Source organism: Megalopta genalis, chromosome 19, assembly GCF_051020955.1.
Source record: "Megalopta genalis isolate 19385.01 chromosome 19, iyMegGena1_principal, whole genome shotgun sequence".
Taxonomy (NCBI): Eukaryota; Metazoa; Arthropoda; class Insecta; order Hymenoptera; family Halictidae; genus Megalopta; species Megalopta genalis.
In genome coordinates, this window is record NC_135031.1 from 1,311,327 (window position 1) to 1,338,898 (window position 27,572).

The following is a 27,572-nucleotide window of genomic DNA, read 5'->3' on the forward strand; positions in this document are numbered from 1 at the left end:
ATCCATTGAGTACCTACCATATACATTTGATTATCTTTTCCACAACTTTTCTCCAAAAAGATGAAAAATGTCTTGGGATCTCAACAGAAAACTATTCTTTGAACTGCCCTCGACATTATATTGCACACAATTTTTTGTGATAAATATTATATAATATCTATGAAAACACCAGTATAGGGTTTATAAATGGCATAATGGTTTAGATAATACCGGAACGGTACCGATATACCTCAAAATATACTGTCATTCAATACCTGCATTGAACATTGATGATGAACAAGTCTCCAATAAGTATAAGTTAGTCTGTAGAAACATATCTGTGTAAAGATCCGCAACTTAATTATTCTACACTGGACAACTACTTCAATTCTACGATTTCTTTTTTGTTTCTAATATTCATGTCAGTTCGTTCCATTAACCCAATGACATAGCTAACATCACAGTATTAGATTAATCTAAATAATCTGTCGAATTACGAATAAAATTGTTGCCGCTTTTGAACAATCCTGTAAGAAATTCTCGGCTGCCGATGTTCGACTTGAAAGTGGCTATTGAAAAACTAGCGGTAGATAGAGCGTTAAACCTGCGAAACGCTTCTTCAGAAGCAATAAAATATTTCATAATGATTAGTTCACAGTTAAAGAGACGATAGAACGATACTACGTAATTGAGAGTCTAGAACATGGACGTCACTCGCAGGCAAATTAAGCAATAACGGTACCAGCAATTGAGCGTCTGGTCTGAAATGACCGGAATCGACGTCTCGATTTCCGGTGCATACATCACCGCGAAACCTGCAATTAAAGATCGAAATTACAGTATTCGTGTAAACAAGTCGATTTACCGAGGCTGTTTCATTGGACATCCTAATTAAAAGCGGTCGTAAAGACCGGCTAAATAAACCAGAACCCAACGCACGGTGATCGAAATAACGTGATCTAGCTTAACGAAAATCACAAAATTATGCAGTGGTATCTCGGCCGTCGAAGGAAACCATTTTGAGTGTATCGTAACTAAGATATTTGATGATCTTGTTGCTAAAAATCTCTCTTTCCATTTGCGAACAGATTATTATCCCTCAGTAACATGAATTTGTTTCTCCCATTAATTTTCTAGCGAACTTCCGTAAGGCACTCAATACTGTAAGTCATTCCACACTGATTACTAAAAGCATGCCTACGGGTTATCTTATTTCTTGTTTGTTTAATTATATCTCAAATAGATTCCAAGGTGTTAAATATAATTGTTCCATTTCTTATATCGTCAACGTGCCATCTGACGTTCCCCAAGGATCTCATTTAAATCCTCCGTTATTCTTATTATTTATAAATGATGTTACAGAATATTTTAATTATTGTTATTTTTTTATTATTCGTCGACGATCTTAAGTTCTTTCATTCTATTGACTCTTCCCAAAGCATTATATACTTATGCAGTCAGATCTAAGCAACCTCGAACTAAGCTGGTGTAGTCGCAATAGTTTACTTGTAAGCATATGGAAATACTCAGTTGTGCGTTCCGCACGTAAATAATGCGTTCAATTGTTATCTCATACGCTGTCACTTTGTCCTATCATATACAGTAAATTCTCCCTAATTGACGCTCAGATTGTACACAATTTGCGAAGAGGAGATACGATTATTCGAGCCTTGCGGCTCGTTTTCATGATTACCGATCGTCAACAACTATAAATCAGATATATACAATCGGAACAAAACTGCGATTTGTGCGATCTGTAATTGTTTACAGCTCATAACGAGGTCAACCTATTTTGGTCAAATTTCTAACATGCATATAATTTACAGTGATCTACAAAATACATTTTTTAAATTTTTGTTATAGGATCAGATAAAAAAATTAAAAAACGAGTTTTTTTATTTTCTTTTATCATTCTAAGCAATTGCTAAATTTAAGAAGAGCATTCTAGTTACGGCTAAATAGACTAATCACTCTATCCTCTAACAAAAAATTCAAGTTGTTTATAGTCCAGTTCGAAAAAAGTTATTGCGGTTTGAAAAGTGTTCAAATATTAACGGAAAACACTGTATATTTTACCACCAAGAAAGATGTTTTAACCGTAACCGAAGTATCGGTAAATATAATATGAAGACTGAAAATGTGTAAATTGTTAATAAAGTTAATAATTTTGATTTAAGATCACGTTTATGTTAATTTCAGTTCAAGATATATCGTTGTTAATTGTTCGAGCAAGAAAAAGTAATTTAGAATTTTATTTTATATCGATCTCAACGTCGCTCTATTGCGTTAACACAGAATAATCAGATAGATTCCATGCAACTTTAAGTAAACATTGAAACATCATCGTCAAGATTCTTTGTAATGTCGCGATGCACGTTGGCTATACAATACAGTACGATACGAGATCGTAAATCATTGAAAACATAAACCGATGAAAAAATATAATTCTTAAAGAAATACCAAAAAGTTGCTACTTCTCCTTTTTTAGCATTAAAATTAGATAAATTCTCGACAGTTCGTAACAAAAAATTATCTCTGGAACGCACTGGGAACATTACTAAAACCTTAGGAATATATAAAAATTTTATTATTTCTCAAGGTAAATATTAACCCTTTTAGTGCCGGGCAAAAAAGAGGTGCTTATGCGAAGATAACAGGCCGAACTTTACGATTTTACTAGGATTTGGAAAAAGGCTGATAAAAACCAAACGAAAAGCAATATTTACATAATTCAAAAAGCACTGTATTAAGAACAAAATAGAGAATAAAACAGTGACGCTAATTTTTCTCTCGTAATGAAATTAGACTATTTATAACGCATTTATTTATTTATAACGCTACAAGGTGCTGGCCGATATATCGACTCCGGCACTTTTCGCCGGTGCAGCGAGGGCCGATATATATCGGCCTCCGGCACTAAAAGGGTTAAAACATTTTCTAAACGCCACAATATGTAATCCTTTACTTACCGCTAAGCGAATAAGCCATATTAATTTGGTCGGTAAATATTGTCGCGTACTTATAAAAATATACTTATTGGAACATCTATTTTTCACTTGATAAGTAAACTGTATAGTAATGATCAAGTTTGAAGTCGAACAGCACCGAACCTTATTTCGAGTTTCTGCCAGGTTTTCGAGGCTCCGACCCCGCTGTGCGCTCTGGCGACGATTCTATCCGGTCGCATCGAATCGAACGTCTCAACTCACGCGCCACAGCGGGATCGACCGATCGAATCTTTCGCGCACACGAAAACCGGCTGCGTTTCCAATGAGTCACCGGGCAGCACCGGGTTCCTGGACCGGTTGCGCCGCCGCAAAGCACCTTAGCGCCTTTTAAACCGATGGAAAACACTTGTTAACGCTCGCCGAGCGAATAAAGTGGTGCCTGTCCGAACTAAATGTAGATACAGCTCTTATGCCCGCTATCGCCGGCATCTGCGACTCCGCGTTCGGCCTTCCTTTTATACCCTCGTTCCTCCTTCTTCCCTGCGCCCGTTTTCGTCGTTCTTTCGTTCTGTCTTCTTGTCGTGTTACGTCTCTCCTCCAACCTGCTGCCTCCCTCGCCCGCTCCCTTGCTCTCTCTCTCTCTCTCTCTCCCTCTCTCTCTCGCTCTTCTCTCGTTCTTCTCTCTCTCTCGCTCTTCTCTCTCTCTTCTCTCTCTCTCTCGCTCTTCTCTCTCTTCTCTCTTTCTCTCTTTCTCTCTCTCTTTCTCTCTTCTCTCTCTCACGCTCTTCTCTCTCTCTCTCTCCCTCTCTCTCTCCCTCTCTCTCTCTCTCTCTCTCTCTCTCTCTCTCTCTCTCTCTCTCTCTCTCTCTCTCTGCACGCGTCAGAATCTGACCGACTCGAAACCCGTGGCTCTCGCCTTCGAGAATCGTCGCACAGTGGCCGCTTCTTCTGCGCAATTTGACCGTTCACCGCGCCATTAGATTCCCTCAGAATGTAACAAACGCGTGAACGAACGTCTGTTCGCTTATCGGTCACACCGGGCTGCTTCAATCTGTCGAGAATGCTCCCAGAAAGCGCTCTTCGCGATGCGATCGCCCGATTTCAGGTTCTGTTGCGACAAGGGTTCAGTGGAAAGCAGCAGAGAATTTAAGCACGTTAATCGTCGGATATGAATTCCAAATATGCTCAGAATATCAAGGTCATTTAATTCGTGGAAACGAAACTAGACAATTGACCCTTATCACTCGGAAGATCTTTCTGATATACTTGCCATCAACTCGGAGCAACTTTTTAAAAAATTATGACTTTGAAATAAAAATCATTATGCTGCTGTGAAATTTTATTAACATTAATACATAGAAGATTTCGTGTTTTTATTTATGTATTTTACATGATTACATCACAGTTCGCAGACAAAATAATTCAAAAGAAATGCCACTTTCATGTGAATTGTATGTATAGCGTTGCCGAATCCCAGTGAAAAGTGTTAAAATTGGTCATAGGAAATATTCTACTAACATTCAATTTGTGCAATATATTGCAATGTGAAAATGAGTTTCATTATTATTATTTACATTATATATTATTACACTATAGCTTTCTATATGGTCCGAGTTTTTTAATTAGATAAAAGCGATTTATATATCTTGTAACAAACATCACCAGGTGTAAATTAGCAATGAATTCACGATTTAATGAAAGAAATGAATTAACAATCACGATGTATAAACTGCTCCATTGCGAAGAATGAACAAGTAATGTAAACGTAATGTATCGGAAGACGTAAAATCAATATGCAAACCGACGAGCCTCTTTGCGCACCGAGATCTGAACGACATCGGAATAACAATAATGAACATTCGAAGCACTCTTCAATGCACATACAATGTAACAACACATGTACGTTCTAGACGATGTGCCGATTATTTTGTATAATTTCCATCATGATGCAACAGTTGCACGTTTTGAGACAGCGTTTGGTTTTGTACTAGGAAGAAACTGGAATTTGTATTCGGTTTTATTCAAACAAGATACCCTTCGATTTGGAATAATATAATTTGAGTATTACGTAATCGAATTTTTGATTAATTTGTCTATAGAAGAGGAATTTACGTTGATTTTTACTTCAGCAAAATATTTCTTAAACTAGCAAGTTAATTATTCAAAGGGTAAACAATTGAATTTAGACTGTTTCTACAAGAGAGAAATTTATATTAATTTTTGTTTATTTAAAATATTCTTCAATCTGTTATGAAGGGTAGAATATGAGTACTTTGAATCTAAAGCAAACTTGAATCTAATGCAAACAAGATTTTAATTAAAATATTGCAAAACGAGAAATGTATATTCTAGATTAAACTAAGTAACTTAATTCTCAAATAATGAAGTTTCCAATTAATTTATCTCTAAAAATAGGAATTTTAATCACATCGCTTCTGGCCTAGAAAAATCATCGCCTAAGGAGTGAAATAAATGATAAACAAACTAGAGTTCGAAGTAAGAAAATTTCTCGTTAAATTTGTCTTCTAGGAATTACGAAATTTCAGTCGAGTAACTGTTTTAATTCGCTTTTGAGCTCGATTTTCAACGTGCAGGCGAAAAGATTGAATTCTGTCTCTCGCGGAAAGCAAGTATTGGCTGTCGACAATTTCCCTCGTGAACATTCTATGTAATTAGGCGGTGGCCGGTGCCGTCGGTACCGAGTAAACAAAGGCCAAGTCTTCTCGCATGCGAGTAAATACGTCAGCGCGACGGTAATCGACCGGCAATTACCAGCCGTGCGATTGCTAAGACCGGTGCCACGAGGAGAAGCCCGCCGTCCTTCCGAACTCGCCTTTTATTGATTCCTTATTAATTAGCAGTTAGAACGTGCTACCGAGAGTTTCGGCTATCGTTCCATTCCGGTGACAACAGAAATTATTTCGGTGTTGTTATCTATTCAAGAGAAACTTACCAGATTGAGAGTCTTATAGGGTGATGTTTCTCCTATTACATGAAAAAAACATAATGTTTGTCATACTCTTTCCGCATTATATATCGCAGTTTTATTATTCCACCTACAAACGTCTTGCAGATGTCATTTTGTTTTCGCTCACAATCTGTTTCACATTTCATTCGTTTAATTAGCAGTTGTTTCAACACTCTTTATCTACCGACAGTTTTTTAACAGTTCTTTTAAAATCGATGATCAACAGCTAAGAATTTTTCAGAAAATTGTTCAAAAACTGGAATATCTGATTAGTAATTTAGATTAGCTAGCTACTCTCGCAAACGTAATTCATTGACTATTAATAGGCTTCCGATAAATGAAGCTTTTATCACGTACATGCTAAGTACATATTACTACTTGGAATTTATAATTATGTATTTTAAAGTGCGATTAATGAAATAATGGTAAATTTCTTTGTGCAATATCTTCCACAGGAATATTACTATTTATTCATTAACAGTTTCTGGTCATTTATCGGTCATTCATTTTGACATATTTCTCACAAAATCTTATATATGTATATTACACTTTCAAAAATTGCTGGTATTGTGCTCAGGGATGTATTTAACTTATTATCGCGACAACTAGCTTACGATAATATTATTCAGGATATTAAATAACAACTTGTGAATACTCGTTTTAACGAACATGTAGCTTAAGCGTTCATTAACTGCACGAATCGCTCTACCGAAGCGAATATTTGACAATAATTAATCGAATTGTATTGAATCGAAAAAGTAAAATACAATTCGCAGAAACGTTCGATTCGATGAATAACGTCGAGGTTTCACGAGGAAAATGAAACGAGATCGGTGCAACGGCGTTTCATCAGAATTTCAGAGGCCTATAGACGAAAAAAGACGATGACGTTCGAAGAGGAAAGATCCAGGGAATAGATATGCGCGAAACAGAGAGGAGGCACGCCGTGGATCGTCGTCGATCATCGGACCGGAAAAGGTCCCCGTGCATTTTCTTCGTTTTGCAGCACGTCACCAGCTTCCCGCCGCGCCGTCTCTCCCCGTCTCCTGAACCATAGACCGCTACGACCGCAACGCCGCAGGCTCATAGAAAATTCTATTATTCTATTCTTATCATCGGGATGACGCTCGTATCGACAGCCGGATATATAATGCAACGTGAGTTTCTGTGGTTGCGGCGACTACCGGATGCGCCCACACCGAACTTGCATACTGAACAGCGGCTTCGTCTTCTAAGGCCCAACTAGAGAACGTGCTGGATCGCCACGGCCATTTATTGCCGATGACCGAACGCATTCGCTTGTAATCTCTTGCAACAAATTATTAATTTAGATTTCTTATTATTCTAGCGGAATTTTATATTCAAAAGTCAACTATTTTTATATCTGATAGGTAGATAAATTTCTTATTTCGAATTTTTATAAATTTACAATTATAAAGGTAATGTCATGCATTACTATGCAGGATGCGACTAAATGCCTGCAATGCGAGCGAATTCTTTATTTTATTAATTGTTTTGAATCTTTATTATTTCGTCATGACTTACTGGAATGTAAAGGAAATGCGTCAATGGATGCAATCAACTGCAATACGTGAATTTTGGATTAACAATCTTCTTATCACTATGTATTTAGAATTTTTCTTTATCCATCGTTAGAATACAAAATAAATGCATCGAAAATAGATGCACCCAATGAATGTACACAGAATTTTATCACGAAATATAGCTCTAACGATGCATCGAGTACCAGTTTTTTTTATCACTAACTATGTATTTAGAATTAGTCTTTATCGATCATTGAAATGCAAAATAGACGCATCGAGAATAGATGCATTGAAGTGCAACAGGTTGGACAAAAAGCATGATGAACTTTGAATCAGTATACAGAGTTAACAATACGTTATGTAGCTTCTTGTTCTCACTCAATATTTTCGATTTTTGATATATCGATCACTAGAATGGTAAAAAAAAAAACGCATCCATAATAGGCGCACCCAAGTGCAGCACATCGAACGAACAACGCAACGAGCTGAGACGTAGAATCTAGCATTGCTAACACAATGAACAGTTTCCTCGTGCTATCAATTATACCGAATGTGAAATTCATACGCGTCGATTATCAGAATGCAGAAGAAGTACATTGATAATGGATGCAGCCGAGTGCACAACGAAGGCCGAGCACGGTGAACTTCGACGCGTACTATATTGTCCGTTGAAAGGACAACAACAAAAAAAAAACAGCCGAGGTGTGACATGTGCGCGCGAAATTTGAATTCTCACCGCGACTGATGGTATTGTTTTAATTAACACACTGTGAATTTTACCCCGGCGCGGCGCGGCGTTCGTAGAACTAATTCGCCTTGTACGAGAACAATGCGTCACGATCGGCGTCGCATCTGCCACACGATAGGTCGCCGAATGCAGCAGGACGTCCCTGGAGTCTCGCACGCGTACCCCGTTGATTGCAAAAGTGGAATGCCGGTCGACCGTGCGCCAAAAAAGACGAGAAATATTAAAAAGGGTGTCGGAGCACGGTCCCCAGCACCGAATCTGTTAACGAGTTTGAGGAACAAAACCACTCCATCCCCTGGACTCGAGCTGAACGGGGTTGGCTCGGGCTTGAAATTGTTTGCCCGCGACCTTAGGCACCTTTTACAATCACACTAGGCTGTTTAATCAACGGGCGAACCGTTTTATTTACATTTTCTAGTGGTTTCGCCCGTAACTATCGAGCTATAGACGCGACCACAGAAAATTCTCCCAAATTGTGCCTCAGTTTGTACACAAAAATGGACAATTTCGGAAGAGGTGATACGATTATTCGAGCCTTACGACTCGTTTTTATACTCGTCAATTGTCAACAACTATAAAAACGAGCCGCGAGGCTCGAATAAAATTTTTGGAGAATTTACCATAATTACAAGCGTAGACAAATATATGCTATAATATAAAGCATATAATATAAAGCATATATATGCTATATATATAATATAAAGCATAATATATGCTATAATATAAAGAAATAACTTTTTCCATATTCAACTAAACGTACCGAATTGTTGATGATAAAGATGCTAATTTGCTTCTGGCTGGAATCACAAAAAAGAACTGTGTTTTTTGATGTTTCGAACAATGTGAAAAGGAGAACTATAATTTTTGCGAACTAAGACCTAAAAGAAGCATATTGCTTAAATTTCCAAATAAAAAAATTGGCATAAAGCTCTGCAATCTAATGCCTGAATAAATTTACACATAGATTGAGCATTTAATGGAGGAATTTGTAAAAATTGTTTTTCTAAATAAATAATAATATTTCTGATTAAATAATAATACATATAACTGGACTGTGAACTTTATGCAATTATGACACAATTTAGTGAATGGAATTTCAAACAATAGAAAGATTAAAAGAAAAGTGAATATATATAATTTGCATAAACATTCACAACCCTATTATTTACTTCATATTAATGTAATGATCGGACTTTCATCAATGCATTGGAAAAGCATAGATAATTCAGTGTTAAAATAAAATTTTTATATGTTACAAACATCCTTTCCGTGTAAGGAAACTTTCCACTTCGTTCAACTTTTTCCAGTAATTCGATTTCTTTTCAGCAATCTAGTGGACGTAATCATTTCACTCGAAGACGACTGTGTCACTTCGATGACCAGTCCGCGTCTTGTGTGCCTCTTGCGCCGCACTAATCGCTTCCTTGAAGTGATGTGATCAATTTTTCTTCTGCTCCCTGTCCCAGTTTAGAAACGATAACAGCTTTCGCGCAATCGTTGAATTCCACCATGCAGATGTTCACCGGACTTCTTGCGCCGGCCTCTCTGTGATTTAAGCCGCACGAGTGACCTTTGAACCGAATCACCACTCGCCGATCTAGACCGCTTTCCATCTTCGCTACCGACATCTGTTCCTAATCAAACAGCACCAGCCACTAAATTAAATCCTTAACGTTCGAAGTCGAAGTTGAAACTTCGTGCTCCCTGGATCTCATTATCAATTTCGCACAGTGGAAAATAGAGCTTCCAATTGCGCTGTGTTTATTTGTACTCTGTTGCTGCCAACCAGCAACTAAATGCGTTTTCATACAACTTCGTTTCCATTTTGTAATACAATTTGTTATGTCACTGCGCGATTCAAAGTGAGCCGAGGCAGTGAACTTTAAAAGTGAAAAACGATCCACTTCATTTATTTAGCGTTGATTTTTATTGAACTGGTGATAGAGAATCAATTAGAAATATTGTGAGCGTGACAGTTGTATTTGCAAAAGCATCAAGTAATTATAGTGGACTATGAATTTTATAATAACATTTTTCAATGATTACGGAATGTGACGAAATTATTTATCCGATTTTATAATTAATTGTAGTGTTAATATATTATGTGTTGCAAATTTTATTTGATCTGTAAAATGTAAAAGAATTGAAGAAGCAAACGATGTCACGCATCTTTCATTTTTCAATTTTAATTGCATTAAGCTACAATTCTCAATTTGATAAAATTTTTGAGGTTGTCAGGTCGTCAATAAGTATACTGAAACATAGTGTGGCATCTAATAGACGCTATTTACAAATTCTTGATATCATTACACACAAAATTCATTCGTATTTCATTTTTGTATGTTACAAGTTAGTGAATTTTTATTTTACATAAATAGTCCACATAACGCATTAACTACGCTAGTAATAATTTTATAATTTTCGAAAGTCAACGTTTTATAGTGTGTGTATCACGTTCCAAAATCATTTTCACATTGCCAAATTTGTAAAAAGACCGAATGTATGAAACATTGTGTAGATCAGGCAAAGTGTTCTGGATTTGATATTAAATTGCCTTCGAGTGCAAAGGGTTAATTCCGACAGTTAAAATGTTAAAAGTTAACGAACGAGCTGTCAAATGAACCATTTCTGGGATTACGAAATTTTCGCCGGACAATGTAAAAAATAGCGGTGCGATATTTAACAATCGATGAAACGGACGGGTAGTCATGTGTTTCTGGGTGTATACGTTGAAATCATTAAGTGCGCGATTGCGCAACACCCGTAATCCCCTATCTTTGTCATGCGATTTTTAATTTGCATCGAGGCGCTGCTATCTCGCGGGCACGCACGCGTGACGAGCATCGCTAGTCGCGAACCGTGTTCTACAAACGCATAGTATTCGATTCTAATGACTCACAGCCGGGTGAAGCAATTCTGACCGCGATGCATCATCGCGGACTATGTCGGAAACAAAGAAACACCGGTTTGTCGCTTATTGTTAACCACGATGGCGGCAACAGCCCGGTTGCGACAGGATTTTCCGTGCGCGGAGGCGTTCGCGAGCAATTTCGTCGCGCTGCTTTCGAATCGATAGCATAGTCAGCGGACTTCCCTGGCAACAAGACAATGCTGCGTCATTCGCATAATTTTTAGCAACTTTCAAACACCTTCGCCGTTTTAATTATTACGGTTTATCGACCACTCGCGGAAAGAATTGCGGGCAAGTCTCCATGACGCCACCAGAACTATTATTCTCAAATAATGTCGAATAGGTTTTCATTTGATACCTGTTTTTCTTCATTAAATTATTATATTTCTAAACGTGATGAGTTTTTCATATGCGAAAAATGAATGATTATTGGACGGATTTTATGCACATTTATTATACATATGCGAATTTTAAGGGTATTGTTACATTATTTTCAACTGATTGCGGTTATTGATAGAAGGAAGACGTGCTTTTATTTAACTAACTATTAACTAACCAATCTAACTAACATTTTATCCAACTAACTTTCATCTAACTTACTTTTATCCAACTTCATCTTAGACAAGTTTTATTTTACGTAAAGGCCCGCAGTCTAATGATCATCGTGAATTTTGATGCAATTTCCAAAATAATTTTCCGAAAATAAAAATAGAGAAAATATTACTTGCATTAAATAGAAGAGACGTAATACACTTTTCTTATTCATTTATTTATTGTCTAATATAATCAATAGTAATTAGCGACCACTTGTGGGATTACAATCTTTAGGGTTACAAGTGTGCGAAATACGTATATGCAATAGTTTCTACATTAGCTTATCTACGTTGAACACTCTGGCTTCAACACTGTCGTCTTAATTTACTCCTTAAGTTACTATACCTACAATTTAGCTGAGCAATTTGGTTTTATCTAAATAAGACATAACTTCTGCTGTGTGTTTGAAGGTGCACATTTTTTTTTTCTTGATGGTATCGAGCATTTCTATTTTTTTCCTGATATTGTTGTACGATGGACAATCTAATAGAAAGTATTTGAGTGTAAGCTGAATGTTACAGTTGTTACAAAGTGGTTTATCAGTTTTCGAGAGCAATTTCTGATGGGCAATTTTCGCATGTAGTTCATGTAGGGGTGAGAAATTTGAATGACGCCACTCTTGAATCCACTTAAAACATAATATTTATTTCCGTTGATGCGGAAGTTATAGTTTATAAATTGATAGAAAAATCCGCAATCCAATGATCAAATGGATCGCTTGGTGCACTAAGAATGCAGGTAACCTTTGATCATTCCTTTGATCAGAAATATGTAACAATGGCCTCGGATAGAATTTGCCAGAAAGATGTCTCATAACATTAGAATTAAAAAATCGGATTCGATGATTGATGATTGAATTGGAAGAATCGGATCAATAAATTGCTGACTTTTCGGGCATATTTTTCGTTTGAATTGTTTAAAACAATTTTATCGGGGAGGAAAATAATGAATTTCGAAGCGATTATAAAATCTGAGAAATTGCCGTATAGATAAAATAAAAAAATACAATTGATCGAGTATCCGTGTATCCCGGCTGCAAAACAACCGTAAAAACTTTGGTTGTCTACACAGGGGTTGAGAGGCAGTTGCAAAGCGCCAGTTGTTCCGAAACGTTATCCGACGCGTAAGAAAATTCAATACGGTTTTCACGAAAGAAAGATATGCGCGGACAGTAGCGCAGCTAATTTTACATCGTTCGCGGGAGGAATCCAAGGCAGGACGTTGCACCCGATGCGATGGTAAGTGCAATAACGCGATAATCCGTGTCGGTTCGATTTCGGCAGATATTTTCGGCGGCGGCGCGGGAATGACTCGCAAACGAGCGTGCGAGCGAACGAGTTGCAGTTGTAGCACGTGGCAGGCCAGATCGAAGGCATTTCCATGCGCATTAACCGAACAGACGGTCGTCCATCACACCACCGTCGCGAGCGCAATTAAGCCAACCAGTGCCGCATGCAAATCGACGCATTGTCTTGACCCGAAGTGGCGCGATGTCGCCGAGCCACGGTGCGGTGGCCCCGTTACGCTTTCACAAACGGCGCACGAGGCTGCGAATCCACCCAATTCCTAATTTCAAATTCCCATCAACCCCTCTCGCTGCAGCCGCTAACGATTCCACACTGCACGCAGGAACAGCTAACACCGATCGAGTATTCTCAGTCGGGTCGAACAATCGGTTTCTTCCTTTTTGTATGATCCATTTTTGTTTAAATCATAATCTTCTATTAAAAATATTTTTATAAACCAGTTAGCTGTTCTCGACGAGCACGCTCGTCACGAAGATATGGCAATGTTTTGTGTTACGTCGAGTAACACATAGTACGAGTAGCCATACGGGAAAATGTTGTATTTAAATTGCAATTTTCTTTAGTGAAAACTGAAATATATTCGTAAATTTTATGATGTATTGTATATTTGGAGTAAAACGAACAAATAAGAAAATATAAATAATTATTATGAGGAAAACTGTTGTATAGTGTTTGCGTTAGGTGGTATACTCGTTATCGTTTACTTTTTGCTACACATTTTTATGTACGCACTTTTCAAAAAGGTCGCAACATCTTTTAGAATCTCTTGGAAAATATAGAAAAGAAACTCCGCTTCTTCGTAATAATGGAAAAACTATAGGTATGAAAATTCGCAGATTTGAAAAGGAAAACCGAACGAAAAGGTTTATAGGAAATAATATGAGGTTTCTTTCGTAGGAAATTAATTCAAGCGTATATTATAACTAGACCGGATTTAAATATAAAATAAAAATTGTCTGCATTAATTAGAAGAAACAAGAGGTAAATAGAAATGTATTTCTTCTCATAATAATTTTAATAAGGTGAAACTTTGAATTCGTTAAATGTGTGTGCCTATTGTTTTGCATTTCGTTTGTCAATTTTTGTCATAAATGTATTAAAGCTGCGGTTTAATTATAATGAAAGTGATAAATGGTCTAAGTAAATTGAGTCTTGTAATCATTATAAAGCAACACAAGTGGCACACTTTTAAAACTCGACGGATCAACACGTTGAATCTGCATTATATGAAACTGCAAAATATACTTGAATTTTTAGAACACATTTATATATGTTATTATGTTATTCTTTCTATTGTATTCTTTATTTACAGCTAATTAATAGGTGATCTTCTTATTTTGGAGTTAGTTTTACGTAAGCAATTATGTACAATCGGTAGGAGAGTTGAAATATTCGACAATGTAATATTTCCAAGAGTCAAGATATATCATAGTTATGTGAGTGCAGTCTAATTCTCCAACTAATGTATAAGTTTGATTTCGTTTTATGGTGTCAGATCGCTAGATATTCTAATTATTTTTCAATTAGTAATTTAATTAGAAAGCATTGCAATTTCCATCTTTTACGTACTTATCTATAAAATTCTATGCTTCGCAATTAAGGATCTTTCGACAAATCCTGCAATAACAATAACAGTTTCAATCGCGTTCCGAGAGATTAATCGCACCAACAACATAATCTGCTAACGTCTTTTGAAATGATTATTTAAAAGAATATGTTTAAGGTCGGTAAAAAAAAATGGTTCTTTCAATGTCGACAAACGATTTCAATGGCTGGCGCGTGAATCACGCGGTAGTGAACATGTATGGAAGTATACACGAGTGACTCACCCTCACAGTCATGACATTAGATTACAATGTCATTTAGATTGTTCTAGGAATTAAGAAATCGAATTCGTTAAAATAAAATATTTACAGCTTTTTTTATCAAGTATATCATTTTTATTGATTGCACGAGAATCTGAATGTATTTTTAGACATATTATAAACTCCTATTCTAAGTTTAAAACAAAAATCAATTACAAGAATATGATGAATTTATTCTTCGATATTATAAAAAAATTAATATCGATTCCGATAGGTTTGGTTCTTCCAGTAATAGGTTCTTCCAGTAATTGCAAATCATCATTAGTGTCAACTCCTATTTTAACTTTAAAACAAAAATCAATTATAAGAATATGATGAAATTATTCTTCGGTATTATAAAAAAATTAATATTGATTCCGATAGGTTTGGTTCTTCCAATAATAGGTTCTTCCAGTAATTGCAAAACATCATTAGTGTCATATTTTTTAATTGCATTTCTCTTTACTAGGTCATCAATGTGCCTACATTGATATTGACAACTGTTTGCGTTGAAACTAGCGTTGAAACTATTGCGTTTCAATGCTATTATAAACAAACATGAAGCAGACACATAAATATTTTTACTTTTTTATTCTATCCACATTCGTAGCTGTTTGAAAACCAAGAACGAAAGTGACGCGTAACAGACTGCTAGATTGATTTCTTAATTCCTAGAAAAATCAAAGCGATCATTCTGCAACGATCGGAGTACGCCATTAAGCGGATACAAATGAACCAAAAAACCAAGTTCATCTTGAAGAACATCTTTGATCGCAATCTATTGGAATCGCGAGCCTCGTTTCCTTTCGTTCTCCAACTTGGCGCATACGTGTATCTAATTCGCTAAAAGCATTACAAAAACCGTGAAGCATCACAGATGACGGGCATCTAGACCGCGACGGGGAGGATACACGGCCGCGAATTCGAAAGAATAATGAAGCGTTGCTAGTGGATGAAGAAATAATGGAAACCGATATCCAAGGAACGCTGGAAGATTGGTTCTCTGCGGACACGTGATGGCAACGTCTGGCGTGCATGCGGAGCTGTTGGTTTAAGCACAACGGGGATTCCGTAAGAGCCTTTTGTCCTTCCTCGATTCCAGTCAGAATCACCCTACTGCCCGGTTTAGTTCGCATAAACGGGAAACGGGTTCCAGTCAGAAAGAGCTTTGGTAGTTCAGCGTAAAAGAACAGTGCATTGTCACGGGGGCAACGAGAGAAAAAAAAAGTATACGAACGCGCGCACCTCTTTCGATTGGTTTCGCTTGCACCATCGGCCCTCGTTTCTCTCTCCCTCTCTCTTTATTTTTCTCTCCCTTTCTCTCTTCCTCCCCTCTACGTCTCTGTCCCACCACGCTTTCGTTCCCTTCACGCTTCCGTTCTCTCTTTCTCCCCTTGTCGCATTGAAAAGGAAACCGAGGGCTACGAAAAAGCCGATGTTTGGAGAATGCAAATGAATATGTTCAGGAGGAGCGGCCATTCAAGTGCTCCCTTCTAATGCCCGGCTAATGCGGTCGCGTGACACTTCTCGGACGCGTTTCACAAAAACAGGCTCCGGCCTGTTGTTTTCGGTCAAAGAAAATTACTGGGTGTCGCGGAAACTTCCCTACCGTCGGCAATCAATTCGAAAAGTTTGCCAGTTTAATGAACGGCAACTTTAACTTGCTTAATAAGCGGTCTGCCGGCTTCGAAAACTTTGCCCGCATCGATTCTACCAAGTTCTCGCTCGGGGTTATTTGTTTTTCAACAAAAATTGACGACGCTTCTTCCGACCCGCAATAATTCATACTTGATAGGCCGAAGCAGTGTCGCGAAAGTGAAATAACCTATCCTCGGTAGATCCTTCAATGGTAGGGCCGTGATAAACAGCGATAATCGTATTAGATTTCGCAAATTCTCAAACTGTAAAACTAGTGTCACGGAATAATTAAATTGGATTCGATTCTACCGCATCGAGATTCATTCGTATATTTATCTGAGCTTTTTCAATCCGTTGAAACATTTCCATAATTACGGTCGAAATAAATCATGCTCTTCTCTGTCCATTGTTTAAGAGTCTAAGAACCGTAATTGTATTATATTAGATTTCACTCTATACGAATGAATTCTCGAAAAAAAACCAGCATCTTCGCAAATATTCCCTAAATGAAATATACATTCGCTGCATATTTTAACGAGCTAAAAATCGATTGTTGAAAATCCAATTAAATTCCACTCTACAATCTTTAATTTTTCATTGAGAAAAACGCTGTCGCAAATGCAGCAAAAATGGAACATTCATTTCTAAATGCATACTTTAACGGAAAGTGGCTGAAAGCTGATAGTTAGATTAGATTACGGTCCGCGAAAATACATCTTTAATTTGTGAAAACACCGCGGGAAATACGGTAAAAATGAAGGTGAATTTTTCGCCGTCGTAGGGGCGAAAAAGCCATAATTAAATTAGATTACGCAGTCCTCGGGGGACAGCGGCGGGAAAAAGCAGAACGTCCGGGGCCATCGAAGACCGTATTAAACGTTTGAAAGCCGTTGACCATAGTGATCGTTGGCTTTGCGTCCCTCCACCCCCTCGATCACCGTCGCAACCCTACCGGCGCTGCCGCCGCGCCGCGCCGCTGCGAACGCCGTTGCATTTCATTGTTATGAACGCATGCAAATCGCGATCCCGCCACACCGGGACGAGTATCAATTCTAACAGGATTAATTCGAGTGCAGTCATTGTTTTTTGCGCGTCACAAAAAGCCTCCACCCCTCGGTTTGCGCCCCTCCTCGTCCGCCGTTTCTGTGTTATGGCGGCCAGCGACGCGCTCGCCTCGTTTCGAATAACATCGAGGACGTGCGAGAGCAGCCCGACCGGTCCACTTTCTGCGAAGAAACGATGCGTTTATAAATTGCGCTCGATGAATCGCAAAATATTAGATCGACGCGACGTTTCGTTGCTCGCTCCGTTTTATCCAGCAATCGAATTCGAAGGGGACAGTTCGCGCGACGCGCGACGCACCGAATATAAGACGATCCTTGAGATTTTCATTTCCAGAAACTGTACGTCGTACTTCTTGAAAATTTTCGGGGGATCTATTAGATTGGCAAGAAAGTATTTTGGGTTGTCATATATAGAAAAATATTTTTTCTTTTGGGAAATGTGGTGCAGAAGTTGTATTATATGTCGGTGATCTTAAGATTTATCACTGTTCTGTAATCAAAACACCAGCTAATTAATAATGATAAGACAGGCTTCAGGAATGGTGCTTGTTGAATCAATTATCACCTGGTCTAGATGAGTATCGTATTGTTAGATTTAGTATTAATAAAGGATGATCTCCAACCTGAAAATTCAACAAATTTTGAAACTGTGAAAATATGTATTACATATTTACAAAATATGCATTTCTTTCTTGCGTAAAATCACTTAAAGAGGCCGCAAATATTCAGCTATTTTTTATTTTATTGCTATAATTCGTTACTGCAAGTTAATGCTAGATATTATAATAAATTTTATGCATTTATGAAAACAATGAACAGTTGAAATATGCAACAGCAAGGTGATCATAAGAATTTGATTTTTATTTCATTTCTGTTTCTTATAACTGATGCAGACATTTTTTCATTTTGTATAAAGAACCGCAGTCTAATTACTAGAGTGAGTACTTTGTTAATTGAAATAGGCAGTACATTTTTATATTGATTGTATACGTTTTGCTAAACTAAATACCTTTTGCTAGGAACGTTTCTTAATATTGCTTTTGTTTCAAGTGAACTCGCTGAAAAAGGGAATCTTTACGTTTCAGAAAGATGACTTTGGCGTGGTCAGTGCTGCGCTGCGCCAGTATCTTCCTGAACGGGACACCCCGTACATATTGGACATCGACTTGGATTTCTTCAGCACCAAGAATCCGTTCAAAAGTCTGCATGATCAAGTCAACCTTTACGATAAATTGGCACCCTTGTATGCTTTCAAACGACCAGAATCAACAGATCCTGATGTGAGTACTAATTATTTATTGAGTAGACCAGAGTTGTGCTAATTCAATCACATTGTAATTCAATTTCGCAATTTAATTATACCGTGTTTCAATTACATAGTAATCCAACTACATTGCAATTCAGTTACATAATGCAAATCTTTCAGTTAATTTAATTGATTACTATTATAATCACGAATGTAATTCGAATGAAACGTAATTAAAATACAGTTCTTCAAATTACAGCTCAGAATTTTGGAGAAGTTATATATATGTTTCTTCTGCGTATTTTCTCCTCCATTATTGCCTATTAATTTATAATTTTTAATTCGGAATCTTAAATCAATTATACTGTAATTCGTAAATAATGTAATATAACTACTTACAATTATGTTATTTAATTTTAATTATTATACGTTACACAATTATGAATTACATTGTAATTGAATTGAATGTAAATCTGAATTACGAATTATTATACAATTTGATTGAATTATAGTGTAACAGAATTGAATGGATATATGAATTACGAATTGCAGTTTGGTTGAATCATCGTGTAATTGCATTACTTTATAATTATAATTCCTTGAGTAATTCAATTGCAATTCTGCACAGCTCTTGAGTAGACCAAATTTTGAATTTTATCTTTAGAATTGGTGTATTAGGAATTGTTAATAACATTCGAGTAGACTGCGGATTTTTATGCATTTATGATACCTGTGTATTCGTAGAATTGAGAAAATTGTGTTATGAACAAAAATCAATAGTATTTCTCTTATCACATCACCACGAAAATTGTTGTCATTAAAATAAATTTCTACTTCTCCATATTCTTATAAAATGTTCCATGAAAATTGGAATTAACATAAATTTCAATTATTGTCAAGGTTATATGCGGAATTCATTAAAGTTTTTCACAATAATTATTTTTCTTTTTTCTCTTTTTTTTTCTTTTTTTCATCATGACACGAAATATCGTCATTCCATCACGATGACTGGTTAAAAACCAACATATATTACAACGAATAGGATTGCAGATCTTTATGCTCTCCAAGTCTATTGTAAGAAGCAGAGATTAAATGAAAAAAGTATTCTTCCTTTTACAATAGAAAATAATGTTTCAATGTTGTTCTAACGATTTCACAGTTTTCATCTGTTTGCCACAAATGCATAAAATCCGCAGTCGGATACCGAAAATTGGCAATCCAGTGGCTACTTTTCGTCGAATAAATTGCGTCTGTTTCGAACAATTTTGGCGGTCGCTGGTTCGGTTAAGGTTTCAAAGTTGGCAGAGTTAGGTGCAGCGATCGGTATGGTAAGAAAACATAAAAGTTTCGCGAAACAAAAGGTTCTAAACCAGTCGGGTTCGAACTAGAGGTGAATTAAACGGAAACAGCGAGGCCCGGTTACCAAAGACGGAAATTCGCGATGTTTGAGTGTAACGAAGAGGGAGTGGGAGTCGGAGGGGTGTGTACTGACAAGGAGCGGAAGATTTGCGAATAATTAGGTGGGCCGACAATAGCCGGGGTCCCGTTGCAGACCGGATACACAATGTGGCCTGCCACCAGCCGGATAATAGACAGAGAAGAACGACTCTATGGGGTTTTAGGATTCGACGGACATAATGGCACTGGTCCATTGTCTACGGTAGCTGCAGACTGCCAACATCCGCTTTCGAGGGCGGCTATGTCAGCTCATCTGCATGCCAGCTTCCGATCCTTCAAGTGTTTGGTTTCCAGCATCGAAGATGCAAATTACCGTTGCGATTCTGCCCGCCGTTCGATTGTTATCGATCATGCAAAACGGGATGTCTGTTTCGCGTTCCTCTCGATCCCTCCATTGTTCTTTCGCTGAAATAGAAAATCACTGAACGGAAAACCTAATGAACAAAATGGCCGGGTTATATTTATCACGATTAGTTTCATTAAAGTATTCGCAGTCTTTTATATTCTAAATTCGATAATTTTCTAAATTTGAAATTTTTAAGCAGTTTCAAATATTGAAATACTTGAATATTCAAATAATCTAACTTTCAAATATTGGAATAATTTAACTTTCAAATATTGGAATAATCTAACTTTCAAATATTGGAATAATCTAACTTTCAAATATTGGAATACTTGAATTTTCAAATATTCAAATACTCCAACTTTCAAATATTGGTTTACTCGAATTTTCAAATATTCAAATGCTCTAACTTTGAAATATTGGAATACTCGAATTTTCAAATATTCAAATTCTCAAACTTTGAAAGATTGGAATATTTGAATTTTCAAATATTCAAATACTCCAACTTTCAAATATTGGATTACTCGAATTTTCAAATATTCAAATGCTTCAACTTTCAAATATTGGAATACTCGAGTTTTCAAATATTCATATGCTCAAACTTTCAAATATTGGAATACTTGAATTTTCAAATATTCAAATGCTCCAACTTTCAAATATTAAAATATTCGAATTTTCAAATAATGAAATGCTTCAACTTTCAAATATTGAAATACTTGAATTTTCAAATAATCCAACTTTCAAATATTGGAATACTTGAATTTTCAAATATTCAAATGCTCCAACTTTCAAATATTAAAATATTCGAATTTTCAAATAATGAAATGCTTCAACTTTCAAATATTGAAATACTTGAATTTTCAAATAATCCAACTTTCAAATATTGGAATACTTGAATTTTCAAATATTCAAATACTCCAACTTTCAAATATTGGTTTACTCGAATTTTCAAATATTCAAATGCTTCAACTTTCAAATATTGGAATACTCGAGTTTTCAAATATTCATATGCTCAAACTTTCAAATATTGGAATACTTGAATTTTCAAATATTCAAATGCTCCAACTTTCAAATATTAAAATATTCGAATTTTCAAATAATGAAATGCTTCAACTTTCAAATATTGAAATACTTGAATTTTCAAATAATCCAACTTTCAAATATTGGAATACTTGAATTTTCAAATATTCAAATACTCCAACTTTCAAATATTGGTTTACTCGAATTTTCAAATATTCAAATGCTCTAACTTTGAAATATTGGAATACTCGAATTTTCAAATATTCAAATTCTCAAACTTTGAAAGATTGGAATATTTGAATTTTCAAATATTCAAATACTCCAACTTTCAAATATTGGATTACTCGAATTTTCAAATGTTCAAATGCTTCAACTTTCAAATATTGGAATTTTCGAATTTTCAAATACTCAAATGCTCCAACTTTCAAATATTGGAATACACGAGTTTTCAAATATTCATATGCTCAAACTTTCAAATATTAGAATATTTGAATTTTCAAATAATGAAATGCTTCAACTTTCAAATATTGAAATACTTGAATTTTCAAATATTCAAGTACTCCAATTTACGAAGCATTTATATTTTCAAACATTCAAACATTGAAATATCCAAAAAAAAAATAGACAGATTTAAAGATTTTCAAACAACTAGAGATTGAAATATTCAAACGTTCAAACATCTAAGTATTCAAATATTCATGTTTCTAAGCATTCGGACGCTCGAAATTCAGAACATCCAACGTTCCAAGTAATGAAATAGTAGAACATTAAAATGTTCAAATTTTGGAATGTTCAAACATCCAGCATTCGAGTAGTTATTCAAATTATTCGGCGCTATAGCATTCAAACGTTTAAACTGTCAAGGATTTAATCATTCAAATATTCAAATTCTCAAATGTTCGCACTCTCCTATGAATTAAAGCTGGTCGATCGGTGTTCCCTGTTGAGCTGCGGACCGTCTGTTCATTTCCAAGCAGATTCACGGTCCCGAAATTATACGAAAATGCCGTTGATCGACCGGATACCTGGCAGCGGTTTAATCGGTTTTCTAAACGCGATCCGAATGACAATCGCATTCCGCGCAAGATGGGTTTCATCGACTGCAGATAAATCATTGACCGAAGTCGGCACGACGGAAGCGTGGAAAGTGCCCTAACCGTGGGATATTCGCAAGGTGCGTGTAAGAAGGCGCGTACTATCGGTTGTCGTTATGCTAATCGCTCGGTCCGGTTGAATGTGTGTCAGATCTGGCTGGAAATAGAGGCTGGATGATCTCGAGACGAAGGAGACTCGGCTCGCACTGCATAAAATCAGCCCGAGCGTTCCAAAATATCGCTTATGTTTCTATAGCGAATGGCTTCGATCTAATGTATGCGGGACGGACCGGTGTGCTACCTGTCTTACCCTGAGAACTCGGCATTGCATTGTGATTGTAATCGCCGGTTGCAGGTCAGCCTGCGGCCTAACCGGGGTCAGGGTCATTCTTGAATTATTTAAATTACGCAACCCGCCCTCCTTCCTTCCTTCGGGAACGCGATTTTAGTAGAATGCTGCATTCCCCGGCTGGCTGCGAAGAGGGGAGAGAAGAGTGGAGAGAGGAGAGGAGAGGACGTAGGGAGAGGCAGAAGGAAGGGACAAACCCTTGCAATCCCGATAAGGAGCATGCGTGCCGTTCGAGGTTGGAATTTCATCGTACTCTTTGATGACCATTTGATTATCAATGACTGGGATCTAGTTTCACGAGGATTCCAACGGACGTGCACGGATCCTTGATCTCTTGGGAACCATTTTTGCTATTCCGACCAGGCAACGTGCAACAATTTCAATGCACTCGCTTCATTGCTTCCCGCGAAGCATTTCGTTTACTTTCCTTTGTCAGGCTACTCACTCGTCATTCATTTGCCATTCTTCGCGACGATGTTTGTGGAGAACGTTAACGAAATTATATCGTAGAAGCAGGCAGGATTATTGCTTATTTTCGTATCGTTATTTCAAATTTTATTCATCATTTTGGATGAGCCGGATATTTCATTTGTTCGATAAAAATATTAATACGTACTCTAAACAGTCGAAATAGGAGAATACTACTATGAATCGACATATATTTAATAGGATGTTACCATTTTCCCAAAAATTATTCTTGCTTTGTAACTATATAATTACACGTAATTTGAGGCCGCCATCAGTTAGTACGTAATTATGGCAGGCAATTAATATTTTTATACTTCACAGTAAAATTTTTGATTTATTTATTGCACTCGATCGGGTATTTCTTCAAGAACTTTTTTTATCATAGTGATTACACAAGTTAAGATTTTAATATTGTTACAACATTTATGAATGGGACACGGAGAATGTTTATGGATAAGACGCAAATAAATCATCTAATGCAAGAAATAATAAAGAAAATTTTAAATATATTAGAAATGTTTTTGAAGAAACTTTAGTTAAGAGAGAAACAGGAAAATAAAAAACAAACTTTGCTAACGAATTCATAAATAAGATAAAAAAGAAACTAGAATCAGATAAGTCGTTTAGTTCTTTCGTTATCTTGTCCTAAATAAGAGTTCCATTCGTGATAGTTCTCCATTACTACTGACGTATTTAACGCAATTGAATTTGTGAGAAGAAAAAACAAAATTTCCAAATGTTATTATCAGACTGCGGAATTTATGGATTTATAACAATAGCAAATAGGCGGATCACAAAACAGTAAATACAGGAGAAAATTTTCACATTGCTGTTAGATTATTTTCCACTTATATATATATAATGTAATATAATATATAATAATGTAGCATAAAGACTCGCAATCTCGTTATTATTTGGTCAGCGTTATTTATTGTTCTATTCCGATGGGAGTTCATCGAAGACATTTCCAAGTAAAAATCGATCGGTAATGTCGAATTTCGAATTGGTTCGACCTACTTCGCTTTCTCAGGATCAAAATCGCGATGTCCCGCCGCGATCCCAACTCCGAGAAGAAATAACGCGAGAGCGGGGGGTCCAGTATGCAAAACGGGCCCGTTTTCTGGCCTCTCTGAATATTGATGTGTAGCCGGGTATGCAAATGAGCGTGAGAATGCAGCTCGTGCCGGATGGTGACGCGAATAGACGTACCGGAAGTGAACTACTACCCCACCTTCTCCCCCCGTTGGGCGACATGCCCTTTCTGTCGTCTAGGTCAAATTATAGTCATTGACTTTTCCTTGCCGTCGGAAAGATCTTAGTGTCTGTTTCGAAAGATAAAAATGAAATTTACAAATATTTATTTCTTTACTTATTATACTTACCTTTTTAATAGAACTATTAAGAAAAGAAACAAATTTCTATTTTACAATTTTGTTTTGCATAAAGATACACGGTTTAATTATAAATTTAGATGATTTAGTATTAGAAAGAAGACTTGACAATTTTGGTAATTTAAAGCGTCACGATCTTATAATCGTGGTGTACATGATGTTAACAATTTCATAGTAGCCATAGCCAATAATTAGATTGTGGAATTTATGCATATTTGACGAAACTGAGTAAGTGGAATATAAACTAACGAATACACTGCAGGAATTTAACGACGTTGTTAGATTATTAACCTATTAAAACAGTTAAGAACGAAAATCTATTTAAGTCCTATTTCTTGCTCTTGAGATAGAGAATTTTTATTTTGCATAATGATCCGCAGTATAAATAATAAATAACGTATAAATTTTACTTTGATTCTACTATTTTCTTCTTAAATCTAACATAAATGGAAATACGTTCGCTTAATTTCGTCTTGGTCTCCAAATATTTAAACCATCTTAAAATTTACGAACATATTTTAGTTTTCATTAAAATTACAATAAAAGCAGCAAAATTTTACTCACGATGAGTATACTCGTAACTCAAATTTTTGCCGTTTCTTCGTGACAAGTATACTCGCCAAAAACAGCTAACTGGCTAAATAATCCAGGGATTAAATAATCAGCCCGCAGAATAAATCTAAACCAAATCTTACTTCGAGAGATTCGCAATAAATCGTTCTATCCGTGTCTCTAAAAATGGTCCCGCATTGGAATTCGACCGGCAATAAGGCGTCGTCTCCCGGTCGTTTCCGTTTCGTCTGCATCCGATTAACGCCCTTTACCCCGTTGAAATATCTATTCGGGTCCCGCAGTGGAAAGTCTCGACAATAGGACAGAGACAAACACCGTGGAATTAAATATACAATAAAGCTCGCGAGCTTGGACACAGAAAAGGCGTGGTGGGGAGGCGGAAAGGGCGTCGGAGAGGAAACTGCTTTACCGACTGCGCCTTCCAACCCGGCATCCCCGGACTCCCACCCCCGTTTGCTACCCGGCCGCATAAATAAATCCAATTGGCTCGAATAAAATGTACGAAACGAAGTCGCGCGCCAATGGCTGGGTGTGTATTTTATTTTCTCTCGTTTTCCTTTCCACCCCGGTGTCAGCCTGGCAACCGGCTGTTTCCTCTCTCCCGTCCCTCCTCTCTCTCTCTCTCTCTCTCTCTCTCTCTCTCTCTCTCTCTCTCTCTCTCTCTCTCTTTCTAGCCCTCGCTCTTTTTCTCTCCTTTCCGCTCCCCCCCTACCCTCGCCCCTGTCATGGCACCGCACTGGGATAATTCAATCACGACTTTTCACGGATTTCCCATCGAAGGAAACACGCCGGTTACCCGCCGGAACGACTTCGCTTTTTCTCTTGGACGCCATTGGCTTTCGCAATGGCGATGCACCACCTTCTTGTTCTTGTTCGTTGCTCTACTACTTATAGCTTCCAGCCCCCCTTGGAGCCCTTCAAACTCCTGTCAAATGTTTTAGAATCTATTGGCAAGGGTAGTTTCAGCATTCGACAATCGAACTTGCGGCCGCGACATGCCCTGCGCAGTGTGTTCTTTCACGTTGCAGGACACGTGTTTATTAAATTGTATTCGGTGTGAGCTGTTTACTGGCCACGCTTTCAACAATGCATAAATCTTATATTTAATATGAATTTTCATACGTATATTGTTTTAGTTATTTACACAATGCCTTGGATGAAGTGCAACTACAAGACTTTAAATCGATTGCGCGAGTACGTGAAATCTCATTAACGCGTATAAGTATTTATTTTGCATTAAAAAAGTTGTTCTATTCAACACCTTGCCGTGCTTTAATGAGTCTGAGACCTGATGGATATTTCTAGTAGTAACCTGGTAAATATGAACGTTACTCCGTCCTGTTAATTAGAAATCAAATCCTATTCTTTCGTCATCGATGTTAAGCACTTAAGTAAACGTAGGTACACGATAAATATGAAATTCTTGTCTCTTCTAAGAAATTATTACAATCGATGACGACGAAGATAATGCTACAGCATTATCCTCTTAAATAAGAGCATAAATTTTGTTTATGTTTGTATCGCATAGGATTCCACGTGATCAATTGTGGCACAAAGAATGCTGCGCGAATGGTTAACCAATAGTATGTATAGCAGAAACGCTTATCGCGGATGTGCATACTTTCAAAACAACGATAAGAATCGCTACATTTCGCAGATTCTTGCCAACAAATAGCAAGTTCACTTGTTCCAGTAGCACGAAATATAAAACATAAGCGTCGCATGAAACGATCGTTAGCATCTTGTTTTTAAACTTCCGATTAAGTGGAAATATTTTCTGCATTTTTCGAACCAGTGACAGAATGCTATGACCTCCGGTCGGATCCTCTTCCCAACCGTTTCGCATTTCCGTGACGGAGGGTTAAGAAAATCGCGGTGCAGGCTGGTTTAAAGCGTGCGAACGAAAACTGGTTCACGTGGACCCCGGCCAAGGGAACGTTTCTTCATTGACAAGGGGAATGTCGTTGAGGTAGGTCACTTCCGTGACTACCACCTCTCACGGAAGTCCCCCCGTTGGCCGAACTTTGCTTTCTGTCGGCCCTTCTTAAGGCCGCCCTTCATTCCATACAATTAAGCCCTCCGACA

The 27,572-nt window shown here is 37.0% G+C and overlaps 1 protein-coding gene across 1 annotated transcript in view; it reads left to right on the forward strand.

The window, feature by feature from the left end:
* MESR6 (misexpression suppressor of ras 6) overlaps positions 1–27,572 on the forward strand; it is a 657,659-nt gene that overhangs the window by 275,925 nt on the left and 354,162 nt on the right. Inside the window, exon 3 of the mRNA XM_076527384.1 lies at positions 18,631–18,825. Within this exon, the coding sequence (XP_076383499.1) occupies positions 18,631–18,825 (195 nt within the window). The remainder of the gene's footprint in view (positions 1–18,630; positions 18,826–27,572) is intronic.